General features: G+C 41.2%; 2 protein-coding genes across 4 annotated transcripts in view; one reads left to right on the top strand and one right to left on the bottom strand.

The window, feature by feature from the left end:
• Positions 1-9,864, bottom strand: part of LOC138760869 (zinc finger protein 271-like) — a 45,344-nt gene extending 35,480 nt beyond the window's left edge. For both annotated transcript variants that reach the window (XM_069932111.1, XM_069932113.1), the window contains exon 1: positions 9,600-9,864. In XM_069932111.1, the coding sequence (XP_069788212.1) occupies positions 9,600-9,695 (96 nt within the window). In that variant the 5' untranslated portion in view covers positions 9,696-9,864. The remainder of the gene's footprint in view (positions 1-9,599) is intronic.
• Positions 8,970-17,888, top strand: part of senp6a (SUMO specific peptidase 6a) — a 194,197-nt gene continuing 185,278 nt past the window's right edge. The window contains exon 1 of one of the 2 annotated variants that reach the window (XM_069932103.1): positions 8,970-9,287. In XM_069932103.1, the coding sequence (XP_069788204.1) occupies positions 9,257-9,287 (31 nt within the window). In that variant the 5' untranslated portion in view covers positions 8,970-9,256. The remainder of the gene's footprint in view (positions 9,288-17,888) is intronic. The other variant, XM_069932104.1, reaches the window with a different exon arrangement.

Below are 17,888 nucleotides of genomic sequence, written 5' to 3'. Positions count from 1 at the left end.
ACATTACAATTCTTTATTTTAGGTAAAGTTAGAAATAGCTTCATTATGTGGTTAAGTGTTCTGATTTATCTCCGAAATTAATGAGATAGATTTCAAAATGTCAGATTCGTTAATTGCCTGCAGACATGAAGCCATAGATTTCAAAATGATAAAATTAATCAATTATTGATGGTAGAAATGTGCTTAATGCTTTGTTATATAAATCCAGGGAATAAATAGATATTTAAACTCAGAATAAATACTGAAAAATATTTTGAGAAATTATTTGATTTACATTATTGATGACCAAGTGGGTGAAGGCACTACCTTGTGTTCTAAAAGTCCACACACAATAGTTAATTCCCCATGTGCATTGAGTTTGTTGATCTCAATCTAGCAAAAGTTTGCTTTTTAGCTTCTGTATCTGCACAAATAGTAAGTCAAAGTCACTCAGAGGTTTCATGCCAGATTACCATCAGGTGACTTTTAACAAAGATGTGGGTCAGTTGCAATGTACTCCACAGTCAAAACACATAGATTGGGCAAATCAGGATGATTGAGGCAGTCTTAAAGAGACTTCATTGAATGTACCTGTGATATCTTTCTTGAACAGCATGTTACTGAAACTACAAAGGATCATTCTGCCTTAGGTCTATTCCTGTACAATGAGACCGGTAAAATTAATGATCTTGTGAAAAGAGATCTTCTTGGAAAGTGTGATCATAGGAGGAGTCACATGATGGAGTAGTGGCTGGTCGAGTGGAACCAGCCCTCTCCAGAGAAAAGAAAAAAAAGTTTGAAAAAACAGAGCTCAATAAACATAAAATACAGGAAGAGAAAGATAAAGTTACAGAGAAGAGACAGAAGGTGGCACCCAAAAGAGAAAAAGTAAGAATAAAAGAGAAAGGGGAAGAAGGAAAATCATGGGAGAAGAAAGAAGGACTTACCTGCACGTCAGAGCAGAGAGCCACCGTGGAGAGGAGCAGCCGATCTCCAATGTTGGTGAGTCCCCAGAGGAGCGGTATCCTCCTGACCAGTGGACTTCAAAAATGGCTCTCAGAGCCAAGAAGAGGTACGCAGTGCACAAGTAAAAGACAAGGTTAACGCCAGCAGGAGGGGGACTCAGCTGAGGAGCAGCCAGCTGCGGAGCGGCCAGCTGAGCGACGCCCAGTATCGGGGCGTTCGGCTGGGGGAAGTAAGCAAGAAAGAAGAAGAGTGGTGAAAAAGAGAATGAAGGGCTGGAAGAGGGTGAGCGGCAACGGGGCGACCGGCAGGGGGCTGACCAGCGGCAGGAGGCCCAGCAGCGGGTCGTCCTGCAGCGGGAGGACCAACAACGGGTCGACCTGCAGCAGGAGGCCCAACAGCAGGATACACAGCAGCTGGAGACCCAGCAAGGATGCAGAAGCAGCTCATCAGAGAAGGATGAAGATACACAGATACAGAGAAGAGAAGAAGATGACACAAACATAGATACAGACACAAAAGAAGAGGAGGAAGAGGACCAAGAATTTCAAAGGAAAGAAGAAGGTAAATTAAAGGACAAAATTTAGATAAAGCCTTTTTTGAAGAACAAATTAGGTCATTAAAAGAATGGCGATCATTAGAATTTAGTTCAATCAAAAGAAAAATGAAAAGAGCTGAAGACAGAATGCAAAGCTTAGAGTTGGTCATAACTGAAATAGGGAAAAGAGTAGAAAATGTGGAGGAATGAAAAGATGCTATAGATATGGAGATAAATGATTTAAGAGGGAAGTTGGAAGAGAGCAAAAAAAAATTAAAGAGACACAAGATTTATTGTCACAAAAAATTGATGTATTGGAAAACTACAGTAGGCGAAACAACATAAAAATAGTGGGCCTGAAAGAAGGCAAAGAAGGGTCAGATATGAAGGAATTTATAAAAGGATGGATCCCAAAGGTGTTGGGAACGACAGATTCACATGAAGAAATAGAATCGAAAGGGCACATAGAGCATTAGTACCAAAACTGCCACCACATCAAAAACCGAGATCCATATTGGTAAAACTTCTAAGATATACGACAAGAGAAAACATACTGGAGCAGGGAAGAAAGAAGGTTAGAGAAGACAATAAGCCATTGGAATACAAGGGACAAAAAATATTTTTTTTACCCGGACATAAGCTTTGAACTTTTAAAGAAGAGGAAGGAATTTAACACGGCGAAAACAATCTTATGGAAGAAAGGTTATAACTTTATATTAAGACATCCAGCAGTACTCAAAGTATTTATTCCTGGGGAACGGAATAGACTGTTCTCAGACCCAAAGAAAGCCCAAGAATTTGTTGAACATTTGCAGGACAGGGGAAGAGAGGAGGAGGGGTGACAAGAAGGAAGACCGGCAAGAAAATGTACAAAAATATGTAAAAATATAAAGTAAAGATAATGTATATATAAAGATTTAAAGATGGATAAGAGAAGGGGAAGAAGGGGGATAAAAAGAGAGAACTTTGTTATATGTATAGGAAAGTAGTGTTCTCTGGGGGGGCTGGGGATGGGAGAATAATGGTCACTGCGAAATCGGTTGATGCTTGCGAGTAAGTTCGCAAACCGAATAGAAAGGGGAGTTATGGTTGTCGTCAAGAGACAAGGGGCAATCCAAGGAGGGGAGGTTCATTTGGGGTTAAAGGGTTATTGCTTGTGGGGATTGTTGGGGTATTTCATGTCTTAAGTGCGTTGTCATATATTGAGATTAAAAGGGAAAACTTAAAAAACCGTAATGGAAAAAAGGGATGGAGATCTAAGATGGCCACATTGGACTATATGACTATAAACATTAACGGAATATATAACCAAGTTTAAGTGTATCCCACTGGGAAAAAAAATCACATATAATTTAAAAGACAAAGTTACAATGTTTGGAAAAACCTGGGAACAATATATGGAACATAACAGAAAGAGCAGGCCTCAGACCACCACCTCCTAAAATGATAGGAAGATAAACATGATCAGATTTAATATGTATAAGTAGATGATATGTCTTTTTAGTTTGTATTCCTTTTGTATAAATATATTGTTTTATTGTATTTTATATGTTCAATATTTACTGTTTTTGGAGGGGGTGGGAAGGGGGAAGGGAGGGATGGGGAAAAAAAAGAGAAAATGTCACTGTGAATATTTAAAGAGATGCATCTGTAAATATATTGGCTGATATATAGTGCGATAAATAAAGAATTACAAAAAAAGAAAGTGTGATCATGATATTGCCTGAATTTCTCAGACAAATGGGAGGCTTCGATCTAAACCAGTGTATTATGCTTAAACAAAGAACACTACAAAGGAATGAAGGAGAAATTGAATAGCTTAGATGGGATAAAACAGAAGTGCTGGATTTAGCAGGTCTTGCAGCATCCAAAGGCCCAAAACATCAATTATATATCTTTACTTCCCATGGATGTTGCGAGACCTGCAGATTTCCTTCGGCATTTCTGTTTTTACGACAATCACAGCATCTGCAGACTTTCGGATTTCATGAGAACACAGTTTACATGGTGGGATAGTTCAGGAACAGTCCTTTGCCAAAGTATAATCCTGTTAAGAACAAAGGCAGTAATGATGGATAGAGAAAGCCTTGCAGAACTAAGGAAATAAAGGAAGGCATTAAACTGAAAGCTCATGCGTTCAAAGTCACCAAGAAGACTGGGAAACCAGAAAAAAGGGAAAACTTAAAAAAGCAACAGAGAATCACTAAGCAAGCAATAGAAAGGCAGATTAGAAAAGAAAACTAGCACAAAATATGAAAACAGACTGCAAAAGATGCTCCAGTAAAAGCTTTGAAAATTATATTCAGAGGAAAAGAGTGGCTACAGTGAATGCAAATCCCTTGGAAGATGAGAAAGGAAAATTAATATTTGGTAATGCAGAAATGGATGAGGCATTGAATGACTATTTTGTGTCACTCTTCATATTCCAGGACACTTCTAATATGACAAAGATGTTATAATGTGATGGGAGGTGAGGACCTCTATATAATTGCTATCACGAGAAAAGTAGTGCTGAGCAATAGTTGGAGTAAAGTTAGGCAAATACCCTGGTCCTGATGGAATGCATCCTGGGTATTGAAAGAAATGGTGCAAGTTATAGTATTTAATAAAATTATCTAGACTCTGGGCAGGTCTTGGCAGATTCAAAGACAATGAATGCCATGTCACTATTTAACAATGGATGTAGGGAAAAGGAAGATAACTATAGGCAGTTAGTTTAACATCTGTAGTCAGGAAAAGGCTTGAAGCTAAATTAAGTAAGAAAGTGATACATCTGGACAGAAATTGTTCCATCAGGCAGACATATTTAAAACAGATAGGGTTTTGCAAAGTGGAGGAATTTAGGGTTATGGGGGGAAAAGGCAGGGAGGTGACTCTGAGTCCACGGCCAAAGTAACCATGACCTTATTAAATAGCAGAGCAGGCTCAATGAGCAAATGGTCTACTACTTCTTACGTTACTCACTTTCAAGGCTTATAGGTAGAAAGGGCCACTCAGGCAGCAGATCACATGGACATCCGAGAGAGCAAATGGACCCAGCTATAATGTCTCATCCAAAAGATGGCACCTCTAACAAAAAAGCACCATCATTGGAAGATAAACAGAAATGTTTATATTTGTGCTTTTGGAGAGGTTCTGAACTCTTGATCTTCTGCCTATTACCTGCAAGTGAGCTGTGGCTGATACTGTGAAGCTCAGCAGCTCCAGACAGTAGTATGTTATATTGTCTTATAGCTTCGAGAAATGTGACTCAGAGCATCTTATAATGTTAAACAGTTTGCCTCAATTGGGATTTTGCTTGGATTCCATCAAGAAGTAACAATCCATTTCATTGTCAACAGGTAAGAAAGCTTGAAAACTAGTTTTTACATTCACTGTAATGAACTTGCATCTGTCCCTACGAGCCTTTTTTTAATGCCTTACAATCTGTTATTAGGTTTCTTACTAGTCTACTCATATATTCTATTTTCTTTATCAATTTCTTGGTCCTCCTTAGCTGCTCTCTAAAAAGCTCGTTTATTTTATTTGGCAATGTTATAGGTATTGTCCTTTACTTTCTCCTACAATCCACAGTCAGATCAAGTTTGTGTGTTTGTGCCTTAAGAAAGTACATTTGTTGGAAACACTAGCCATTGCCTGTCTATTGTCACCCATTAATCTAGGTTTCCAAATGACCACCACTCTTATTGACAAAACCTCTGCTTCTCATTTCCTTGACCTCATCTGCTCCTCCTCACTCATCACATCTGTGTTTATTGACATACACTGACTCCTTGTTCCATTAGAGACTCTAAATTATCATATATTTTGTTTTAAATCCTGACCCTCCCTTTTCTATGGTAATCTCTGTTAATCCAATAAATCTTCAGAAGTCTGTGTTCATCTTATTTTTAGCCTCTGTGTATTTGCTACTTCTTGTTTAGGTTCTAGGTTTGCAAATCTGCCCTGAGAGAAGGTTTGTTGTAAAATTAAAAGGACATTTTAATGGAATAATTAGTTATTTTATTCAATATTTCTAATTTGAAAGTGAAAGGGGTAAGAAAGAAAAAACAAAAATCTTTCAAGTGGAGCATCCTAATTAAAGTTAAGGAAATTGCAGTCTGGGTGGTAAATTGCACAATTTATTCTCCCCAATTCTCCCTCCTTGAAGTCTATTTCTCCTTCCATTAAGTTTTTCTTTGCCCTGTTGTTAACTTTTCTTTTCCAGATTTTCTAGACTGATTTCAGAGATGGGAAATTCATCATGCTATGATAAACTGAGTGGACTGGGTCTATGATCTCTAGAATTCAGAAGAATGAAAGGTGATCTCCCTGAAATTTACATTGAGCTGGACAATTTGGATGGATGATGTTTCAGAATTAGAATTTATTGTCATGAACAAGTCATGAAATTCAATATTTTGCTTCATAGAGCAAATGTTCATATTATAACCATTTTACATTACTATAAAAAAAATAATAGTGCACAAAAAGTAAGGCAGCGTCTTTGGCTCATTAATTATTCAGGAATCTGATGGTAGCAGGGAAGAAACTGTCCTTATGCCATTGAGTGGTCATCTTTAGTTTTCTGTATCTTTTCCCCGATGGTAACAGAGTGAAGAGGTCATGGCCTAGGTGGTGGGGGTCTTTGAGGATAGAGGCTGCTTTTTTAAGACACCACCTCATGTAGATATCCTCGATGGAGTGAAGTCTGGTGCCTGTGATGTCGCAGGCAGAGTTAACAGCCCTCTGGAGTTTATTCTTCTCTTTGGAGCTGGCACTTCCAAACCAGGCAGTGATGCAACCAGCCAGAATGCTTTCCACAGAACACCTGTAGAAGTTTATGAGAGTCTTCGGTGACATACCAAATCTCCTCAGACACCTCACAAAGAATAGCCACTGGCGAGCCTTCTCTGTGATTGCATCTCAGATCCTCAGAGATGTTGTTATCCAGGAATTTGAAGTTCTTGACCCTCTCCACTACTGGACTGGGTGAGGTGTCAAGGATCAGGGGCATAGTTTCAGAAAAAGGTGTAGTCTTAGGACCAACGATGGGAGAAAATTCTTAATTCAGAGGGGGGTGAGCCTTTGGAATTTGCTACCCTGGTTGGCTGTGGAGGTTGAATTGTTGTGTTCATTCAAATCAAAGTAAGAAGAGAAAAATGTCTGAATATTAAGGATTTCAAATGATATGGTGAAGATGTTAAAAGTGGCACAAGGACAGAAGATCAACCACTTTCCTGAATAACATCAGGGCAAAGGGTGAGGTGGTCTGATTTTTCCCTATTTCTTATAATTGTACAAATTTAAATGTGGATTTAAGAAGAATCTTGGGACAGGGTGTTGTGTATGCACTCACACAATTAAGACTGAGATGTGATGCTTTCTCATCCTTTACTTCTAATTGACTAACATGGTTACTGACACACAAAATATGGAAGGCTGACATCATGACATGGGCATCATGATGTCCAGCAGAGGACAGGCTTATGAACAACACTCTTTCCCCCCCCCAACCCCAACCAGTGCATTAAATGCTGACTGGGCCCCTTCAGGCCCAGGACTACAAGTGAGAATTAGAATACATCTCATGAGTAATTATAATTATAAAAGGGAAAGTATTTAATAATAATCAGGGCACATAGTCCTTAAAGCATTCAGGCCGGTCTTTGCTTGGGACCCGTAGATAGTCGGGTCGGCAGCCGAGTTAGCGGTGTCTGCCCACCTTCGCTGACCTTCAGTGGCGACTGTCCATCTTTGCTGCCCTCCAGGCTGCATGTCTCAGTTACTGGACCCTTCACTGGGCACCTTAGCTCCGTGACTGTCTCTGCCCCCCCCCCACTTGGTCTGAGGGGTGGGATGGTTGGGGCAGGTCATGGCAGGTCTGGTTCCACCTCCTCCAGTTCATGAGGCAGTTCATGGACCTTAGTGTCAGTCAATGCTCGTCATTGGTTAACGTCGCTTTCACAATCTATCCCCCACTAGAACAGAGTATGAGCAGGGGCTCAATTTTTGTAAGATTACTCCTACCACCCATGGGGCTTTATATTGCCTATAATCTTGTACCAGAACTCTCTCGTCCACTTCCAATATTCTTGGTGAGGCTTATGGTGATGCTGTTTTCTGCAATTGGTGACCCAGATCTGGATGAACTGTGGACAGCCTGGACTGCAGATTGCAGCCAAACATTAGTTCTGCTCCGGTGCATTTTGTGGTAGAATGCAGCATGTTTCTGTATCCCAGTAAGAAATCTGCAATTTTGTGTGTCCAGGAGGCATTTAGAAGTTTCATGGTTTTCATTGCATTTTTCAATGTTTGTACAAAATATCCTGCTTCCCCATTAGTACTTGGGTGATAGGGTGCAGACAAAATATGTCTGATATTGTTGTCGCACATAAATTTAAAAAAATGTTCTGATGTAAATTGAGGCCCATTGTCCGTAACTAATTCACGTGGAAAAGATAGGTCATAGACAGTCAATCGTGGGATCTGCATTGGTATTTTTCAGCTGTGAAACTACTGGCCATTTGGAGTGTGCATCCACAGCTATTAGGAAAGTCTCACCCATGAATGGTCCAACGAAGTCTACATGAATTCGATGCCAAGGTTTGGATGGCCATTTCCATGGGTTAGTTTTGGCTTGTGACATTTTTGTCCAATTCGATCTGTTGATATAGTTGTGACAAATCTAGTTTTTTGAATTTTTGCCCTCCGTTTAGTGGTTGGAACAATTCTTCTGCCTTGGGCATTGGGTGTTCGGGTACTTTGAGTGATGGATTATTTTTTTTTCTTATCGGTTGGTCTGTTATCATCGTCGTTGCTAGGTTGCCTCTCTATCTCTGCTATTGTTATGACTTTAGTTGCAAGATTCAAATGGCAATGGAAGGATCAACAAGAGACCACAGCCGCCAGCCACACTTGCCAGAATGGAGTGGAGTTGGTGGATGCTTTCTGAGATAAAGCCACAGGAGAATTTGTTTCTTCCTTCACTGCAGGAAGTTTACCAAAAAAAAATTGTATTGTAGATGGAAAATGAAATTAGTTCCAGAACTTATAGAAGGACTTAGTGTTTTGGAAAATGTTTGGCTGGGTTTCATGCACGTTGCTCTGCAGCACTTATTATGCACTTCAGCTGGCAAACCTGCAGTGTGAAAGGGGAGGTCGAGGTGACTTGATTTTTGCTCCCTTGACCCTTTCATGTCAAGTCATTGTTTTTAAAAAAGGGAAAGAGGGTCACCCGAGACCACAGAGAGAAAGATTTTCGGCCCATACCCTTGGTAGGTAAGCAAGGGAGGGGGATTTGCAGCTCAAAAATGGACCAACAAGTGGAAGGTGGAAGCAGGGAACTCGCAGATGGGTGCGGGCGGCTGCAGCAGTCGCAGTGAGTGGTCTGGGGACGTTGGGGGGCTGCGACCTGAGCGGAGAATCAGGGCTCTCACCTGCAGCCCTGATCACCCCCCCCCCCTCCCCTCCCCCTCCGGGTGGAAAGCTGCACCGCCCTACAGCACCCGCCGACGCCGCGGAGTGGGGGTGCGCGCACCGCTGGCAGCCCGGGCCGCGTCGGGAGCAGCTCGGCCGCGTCTCAGCCGCACGGCCTTTTGTTTTCGGGGCGGAAGGACGGACGGTTGGACCACTCGTAGTTACAGCTCGCCTCCACCGGGTGGGGCCTTGGGTTGCGCTCGGGTCTCCCGTAGGCCCCCCTGGCCCGGTGTAGGGTGAGGGGTTCCGGCCCAGCCTGACATGGGCGGCTGCTGCTCCGGGTTGGGTCCCGGCCGAGGCCGTAACTGACTGAGGAAAATGGCGGGAAAGAGAAGCCTGCTGCTGGAAGGTGAGCCGAAGCTGCCCGTCAGCGTTGGGGTCGGCGGGCGACAGGCCGTAGGCTGAGAGGCAGGCCTCCGGCGGTCGTGGCCGGGGAAGGCCGGGCGTTATTTTCACACAGTCGCTCGAAGGAGCGGGTGGGAAGGGGCTGTGGCATCGCTGGACCTCCGGCCCTGGAGGCAGCAAGGCCTGCCCCGCCGCCAACCTCCTACACCATCGCCGGGCGCCTTTCTAACGCGGACGAGTGCGTGGGGAGAACCTTTCGGGGGGGTTGGGGAAGAACCTTTCGTGGGGGGGGGGGGGGGTAACCAGGTGAAAATACCTTCATGAACTTTCGAGTGCGAGCCCATGCCGAGTTGGGTAGTTCGCTCGGAGATGGTGGCTCAGTCTCCCGTGGGCTGCAGGCCGCCTCAATCATCAGACCCTCCTCTCTCTGCTGCTGGGCTATTTGTTTAAAAATCGTTGTTATGTTTACTAATCAAACTCAATTTGGCAAATGCGTTTTTCCTACCCCTGTGGTAGCTGTTGTTGGTGCGGTCGAGATGAATTTTGGTGGGGTGGAGGTGAGCCTTGGTCCACTCTATTGAAAATAATAGCACTCTCCCCTCCCCCTTCACTGGGAACTTTGATCTTGGGTCTCAAAATTCCCTACCTTTTCCATTGGGAAAAGATGTCAGATGCAATTGTATATCGTTTTCATATCTTATGGCAAAGACGCTTTTGAAACAGTTGTTACAATCAGGCTCACAGGTTTAATTTTTAAATGTCTCTTGTTAAACATTTGATCACAATTAATGATATCTTAATCTATTTTGGGGGGAAAAACACTACCCGTTCTATTCCTTAATTTCAGTGCTAGTTGCAGGTGATTTTGGTCAGGATTTGTCTACAAGTTGAAGTTCATTGACTTATCTCAGCCCAAAAAAGTCTTGCATTTTTATGTTGATTGAGAACTTGTATGTGCGATTGTTGCTTTCCCTTACTTTGTTTAAAAAAAATGTGCAAGACCAGTACATACAATGTCCTCACTATTATGTTTTCTGAGTAATCATGTTCCTATACAGTATTTATTTCCATTCTTTCTTGTGCCTGATTGGCTATTTTGTTGGTGCTTAAGACATTTTGTAATAGCGCATTGATATAGACTGCTGTAATTCATTTTTAAACTAAATACCTGAGAAGAATCAGGATGCAACAATTGAAATAATCCAGAATGTTCATCACCTCAGTAGTCGTGTTGACGATAAAAAGGAGATTCTAAACTGATGGAGAAATTGCAGAAATCTGGTGTCATGAGTGTTTAACAACATTTTTATATCTTTAAAAATGATTCATCTGAGTAGCAAAATCATACACCATTCAACATGCTGTAAGTACTCATTTTATAAAATATATCATTTAACATGAAGAACTGTAGCTATGTAATACAGTAGTGTAATAGAGAGATAAATACATTATTCATCTCTCACACATTGCCTAGGGATTTTTTTTTAGGTTGTAGGGTCTACAAATTTTATACACACACACACACTGTGTGATTCCCAATTTGAATAATAATTAATTTTTGAATGAACTCTGGTATTTTCTTATTAATTCAGTCAATATAGAAATATACTTCTAGGGCAGGAATAGATTATTTTTTGTTTTTCATCAATAAACAAGGAGATAACATCACTGACTGTTACAGAATATATCAATATCTTCCAGGTAAATCAACATACATGTGATATTTGTCCCCCTCCCATTCCCACCCACTCAAAAAAAACCGGGAAAGACAGAAAATGAAAAAAGGAGAAAGAAAAAAGGGAAAAGGAAAATGGGAGAAAAGAAAAAAAAGAGACTGAATGTGGTCTTGGCACTTCCAGTAAGTGTCCATAGAGGCTGTGGAGCCACCCTCTTATATAATTACTTTCAATTATCTATCTATTGGTAGATCTCCAAGTCTTTTTTCGGGGTGGGGCTACAGCTGTGCTTCCGTGTTCTTCAGATATGGCTGCCATATTTTAACAAAGATGCTGTGTCAATTTCTAAGATTATATGTAATTTTTTTCCATGGGAATACAGCTATGCATCTCTGTAATCCACTTACTGATAAGAAGAGGGAGCCAGACTTCCAGGTCATCGTTCTGCATTTTTTTTTGCTGTGAACAATTTGGAATTTGGTTAATTTGTAGCTTATGTCCAGAAGGTTCCCTAGTAGATACAACATTGGGTCTGGTGGGAAGATTAGCTTCATTATTCTCATTAGTATGACAGCCAAATCCTGCCAAAATGGGGCTGCCTTTGTGCAGGCTGCATGAATGAATGATCTCTGTTCCACTCCATACCTGAAACACGTCTCCGGCACCTCTGGTTTTGCCTTGTGAATTTTTTGCGGTGTGAGGTAGAGCTGGTGCAGAAAGCTGTATTGGACCAGTCTGTATCTAGAATTAATAACTTGTCACACTGTCTTTACATCAATCTGACCAACATTCCTCGTTAATTGTGATGCCCAGGAATGACTCCCATCTATCTTTTGATCTGTGTAACCCCTGATTGGTGCTTTCACCTTGGAGTACTGAGTACTTTCTTGATATAAATTTGGGTGTGTTTCCCAGTTGAAGCAACCATTCAACCTCACTAGGTGTAGGTGGGGTCATTGTAAGACCCCACCTATCCCTTAGAAATGATCTTAATTGGAGGAAACCGTGAAAGGTTCCATAAGACAAATTGTATGTACTCTTTTATCTGCTCGAAGGACATAAGCTGTCTCCCCTTGTAGCAGTCTTCAATATGTTGGATCCCCTGCTGACGCTAAATTTCCAGGATTTTATTGCCCATGTTCATGGGCCTCAGTGGCACCTTTAGCGATATTTCCACTTTCCAATACATTCAGATTTTAATCAAATGTTTCAGTATGGGGTTAGTGGGTTTTTTTTGTTATTAATTTGGCATCTTATTTGTATATGAAATCCTTCACTGTCCCATTGCATGCAATCCCATTTGCACCCAAGTGGGTGGTTCCCCTCCTTAAAGAAGGATGCAAGGAACCTTAACTGAGTTGCTAGATAATATTTCTAAAATTCAGGCAACCTTAGACCCACAAGCTGTAGTCCCCTATAAGTTTTTTTAAGGTTATTCTGGGTACTTCCCATTCCAGATGAATTTCCTTATGCCATCATTCAGCACCTTAAAAAGGGTTTGTAGCAGTGGAATTAGCAAAGACTGGAAGAGGTATTGGAGTCCTGGCCATCACCTTCATAAAGATAAAGATGAAGGTGATGGGCAGGTCCCTCCATCTCATTAAGTCACTTTCAATCTTCTCCAGCACAGAGGGATAGATGAGTTTGTATACATTTTCCAGGTAACTATCAATCTTGATTTCTAGGTATTTCATAGCTCCTGCATGTCAACTGAAATTGCTGTTTCTTTGATATTCTTCAAGGCCAAATTTATTGAGTGGTATGTTATTGCTTTTTTCTATGTTGGCTTTATCGACAGGAAAATAATTATGTAAAAACAATGATGGAGAAAGTTAGTAGGTCAAACAGTATTCTTTTATATAGCAAAGATAAAGATGTCCAATGTTTTGGACTTGAGCCCTTCATCAAGGTATTTTTGTAAAATTACTCATCCTTTGATTTGTTGTGAATATGTAATATAAAATTGTTTACAACTCTCACTTTATATCTGCAATATCTTTCTGAAAATTAGATTGTCCTTTGAAAAGGAAAGTGGACCTTTTTGAAAGATTTTTCTGAAGTAGTGAAGTGCCATCTTCACAGGAAGGTACAAGAGAATAACAGCACCGACAGATTCTTTTAGTGCCATATCCTGACTGCATTGAATAGGAGGCCATTTGGTCTTCTGCATGTTTACAAATTCCAAAGAGAAATCTAGCTAGCCCTACTCTTTTTCCAATCATCTTATTTTCAACATAACCTGGTTCTTAACCATTCCAGCAACCGAATCAGTTTCCTTGAAATCCCCATCCGACAACATTGTTTGGCACTGTCCCAGAAGGACTGCAATGGCTCAAGGAAGTAGCTCACTACCATCTTCAAGGACAGTTGAGGATGGACTTGCCAATGTCATGGTTCCTGAACAATGAGGGGGAAAAAAAATCAAAGCAAATGTGCACATCTTCTGGATGATCTTGCAATTTATATTGGGTAAGGAAGTGGAAAAAAAAAAGGCATCCAACCCACAAAAGCAACAATCGCTTGTATTTGCCAAACAAAGTACAGTGTGGGTCGACATGGCAGAGTGCCCATATTCCTGTCAGGGAGGAGGGCACCTGCAGCATCCTTGTAGTATTGGAAGGCATTTCCATTGTAAATTTTGGAAGCACACTAGTTATACTGCAAGAATTGCTAAAGAATTAAAAATCAGACAGTCACTTCACATTGAGTGTTAATTACTTGTTTTGATGCTTTAGAGAGGGAAACTTGCAAATTGAGCTTGAAAAAGAAATTTACAAGTATCTTGCAATTTCCAAGTGCCCTTTTCAAAGAGCAATTGACCTGATGAGGAATGCAGCAGAGGCCTTGTAATTTCTTGTCATATAAAAAGAGAGAAGAAAGTTATTTCCAAGCTGCATGTAAGAATGGTCTGATGTTCAAAGATGTGAGCAGCAGGTGCACAAAAATGAAAAAGTTAAACAAGAAAGCCTGCAGATGCGAGGGCTGAGTGTAATACACACAAACATGCTTGAGAACCTGCCCCCCCCCACCAAACTTATGCATGTAGAAGTGTTTTCTCAGCTTTCTTTCTAAGCTCAATGTCCACCCTCCTTGGTTCACCTTATCTCTTGTTCATATATTGCTTTCCTGTATGATGCTATGCTACGTTCCCCAGCTGTCCTCAAAGTGACATGTTTCTTATTATTACCACTATTAAGGTGACTTTTATTCTGAATTTATGATTGAATTTACCAGTGACTTTCCTGTACTGGACATAAAACATCTCTAGATGGAGTCATAAAATTTTACACATGGAAATGTGCCTTTCAGCCCAACTTGTCCATGCTGACCAAGCTTGTTTCATTTATCTGTATTCGGCCCATATTCATCTCAACCTTCTTATCCAGGCAGCTGTCTAAATGCCTTTCCAGCATTACAATGGCTCTTGCTTCCACCACTTTTTCCACAAAGCTCACCCTGCTTTAAATTTTTCACCTCTCTTCTCAAATCTGTGCCCATTGGTTTTAGATTACCCAACTTTTATGGGGTGGGGGTAAAGTAAGGCTCCAACTATTTACCTTAATTGGGCTCCCTATGATTTTATAAACTCCCTCTCCCTTTGATCTCTCATGCTTCAGGGGGAAAAGTCAAACTTCTCAGATCAGAATTTATGGTCATGAATGTGTCATTAAATTTGCTGTTTTGTGGGAGATTGCAGGTGCAAAAATTGCTATAAATTATATTTTTTGACAAAAAATAAATTAGTGCAAAAAAAGAGAAAATGTGAAGTAGTGTCTATGGTTTGTTGTCCGTTCAGAAATCTGATGGTGGAGGGGTAAATCTGTTTTTGTACCATTGGGTGATTGTCTAGGTTCCTGTACCTCTTTCCTGCAGGTAGCAGTGTGAAGAGGGTTTGGCCTGGGTTGTGAGTATCCTTGTTGAGAGAGATTGCTTTCTCGAGACACCGCCTCGTGTAGATGTCCTTATTTGAGTGAAAATTAATGCCCATGATGGTGCTGGCCAAGTTCACAGCCTTTTTCTGTCCTATACATTGGCATCTCCATAACAGACAGTGATGCAACCAGTCAGGATGCTTTCTACTTGTTGCAATTTGAGAGTCTTTGGTGACATACCAAACCTCCTCAAACTCCTAAAGAAGCATAGCCGCTGGTGAACTTTCTTCATGATTGCATCATTATGAATTCCCCAGGGTAGATCTTAAGAGATGTTGACACCCAGAGAATTAAAGGTCTTTACCCTTTCTACTACTGACTTCTTGATAAGGGCCGGTTTGTGTTGCCTTCGTTTCACTTTCCTGAAGACCAAAACCAGTTTCTTAGTTTTGTTAATGTTCAGTGCAAGGTTGCTTTTGTGACACCACTCAATGAGCTGATCTATCTCATTCCTGACCCTACTTCATTGCTGTCTTTGATTCTGCTGGCGTTTGTTGTGTCTTTGGCAAATTTGTAGATGACGTTTGAATTGTGCCTAGCCACTCAGTCATGGGTGTAGAGAGAGTCAAGGATCCAGTTGCAGAGAACAGTACAGAGGCCCAGGTTTTCAGGCTTGTTGACCAGTAATGAGGGTATGATGGTGTTGAAAGCTGAACTATAATTGATGTGCATGTGTCGTCTAGGCAATCCAGGACTGAGTTGAGAGGCAGTGAGATTGCATCTGCTGCGGAATGGTTGTGCTAGTAGCTAAATTGCAGTAGGTCCAGGTCTTGGAAATGTGAAGACTGCCAGATGGATGTTACATAAATTATTAAAAGTAGGCACACTCATACTTCAGGACAAAAAAGCAATGATATTTAATTCCTTTCACACCACCTCCTCCTCCCTGGACCTTGCGCGTGCATGTAAACTACCACGCTATTTGAACTCCCCGTTCTGGATCACTTGTGGGTTACATCACCAGTGGCAACTGGCTCTGTTCTAGTTAAATACATGACTGCCACAGCCCCATTTCAACTTCTGAGTCATGCGAGAGGCGATTGACTTGACCTGTTCTGCTATATAAAGGTGTGACAGGCTGACATTCCTGCCTGATTTAGTCTGGTACTGCAAAGTGGATATGACTGGCAGGGGTCCAGTTGTTTCTTCATTGTTGGTAGTGAAGAAAGTGGATCGTTGATATTTGCTGGTTTCTCACAGTCAATGGAGACGTCAGAATTCACATTCCGCCTGATCACAAAACGTTTAGGGTGGCGTTAGTAAAAACACCGAAATACTGGAGGAACTCAGATGGTTTATTTAGCATAGGGTCTTTTTGACAAAAATATATTGCCGACGTTTTGGGCCTGAGCTGCTCTTCAAGGAAAAATCAGAAAAGGCAGGATATATCAGAAAATTTCAGAATTCAAATAATGGGGGAGGAATCCAGACCAACAAAAGGTGTTAATTGGATGTGATGAGGGTCTAGGTGGAATTTATCATGTCTGTGTGAAATGAGACAGGCAATGGAGAGATGACGAGGAAAGCAGGGGGTGGGGGGGAATTTTAACAAAAGCTCATTAAAGCTGTTGATTGGAGGATGCCCAGTTGACCAATGAGGTGTTGTTCCTCCAATTTATGGGTGATCTCAGTCTGGCAATACATGGACAGACATGTTGGCAAGGGAGTGGGATGGAGAATTGAAATGGCTGGCCTCTAGGGGAATCCATGTTATTGAGCCAAGGCGGTCAACAAAGCAATCTCCCAGTCTGCGTGTAGCCTCTCCGATATTGAGAAGAGCACAGTGGGAACTCCACGCGCAGTAGGTGACCCCTGCTTGGCGTTGTATGATCTTGTAAGGACTATCATAAAAAGACTGGTGTGCCATGTCAAACAAACAGGTGTGCAGTTTTGTAAATCATCGGACACATACACTGCAATTGACGCGTGTTATATAGGAATGGGTCATAGCCATCACATGCTCTTCTGTAATTGGTTGACGTAATTGTTTCCCAGGTTTCTGGTTCGTTCAACAAAGATGCTGTCTGTTGCTTCTGCTATGTTCCCAACCTCCAAGATTCCAACTAGCTGGAAATGGGGGTAATTCTGTTGGGTGGTTAAAGTCTGGACTTGCACACTGGGTGCTGCCATTTGATGCTCCAATCATGCAATGAGCGATGCCACTTGTTGCTCCGGTTCAGTTTTTCTGCTGATTGGGGGTATTTGCATATGCCTCGAGCTCCATTGCAGAGGTTGACATGTTTCGCTCATATGTCGAGGTGGACACCTAAAAGTCACTTGTCAGATGTCCTTGAATTCAAGGAGTCAAATGGCAGTGATATCTCTGTTTCCATACTTTCCCTTCGATGGACTCTTCTCCAGCCAACCTGTACCATCTCAGCATCTGTGATGGCCTCCTGTCACCGAGGATGATGTTGCCTAACAGTTCCTCAATGCGAGATTCCTGTCAATCCTCCTTTAAAGCTGTAATTTGTCAATTTTGGTATCATGTCAGCAAATTATTTTGTATCTCTTTCATGTGTCATGTAGTTCTTTCATGTCCCATCCTAACATGGGAAAAATGAACTTTGAATGCTCCCAGTGAGGCATAACTAAGGACCTACAAGTTTAACAAATCCTCTGCGGTTTATTTTAGTCTTCATTATTTAGAAATGAAGAAGTATTTTGCATGGCATGCTTAACCATTCTAGGTTGTACCAGTTGTTAGTTTGCAATTCCTAAGTTCTTCTATCACATTAAATGCTTTTTTTAGGTGTATGAAGGTAACCAAGTTCTTCCTGCTAAAAATCATCTATGTTGTTTGCTTGCAGATTATATAACTTTTTAAATGCAGTTTTGTGCTTACCTGCTAAATTGTTTCTCACAGTTGTTTCCATGCTGACATTAAAGTTTTTTCCACTTTTTCTTGTCTTATTTTCAATGTTCATAATATCTGCTTTAAAAAAAACTTCTGGTGCTCTTGTTTTATTTGTGCCTTTCTTGAATTGAATTGTATAT

Source organism: Narcine bancroftii, chromosome 4 (assembly GCF_036971445.1).
Source record: "Narcine bancroftii isolate sNarBan1 chromosome 4, sNarBan1.hap1, whole genome shotgun sequence".
Classification (NCBI taxonomy): domain Eukaryota; kingdom Metazoa; phylum Chordata; class Chondrichthyes; order Torpediniformes; family Narcinidae; genus Narcine; species Narcine bancroftii.
The sequence above is the reverse complement of the archived record's forward strand: the minus strand, read 5'-3'. Positions and strand labels throughout refer to the sequence as shown.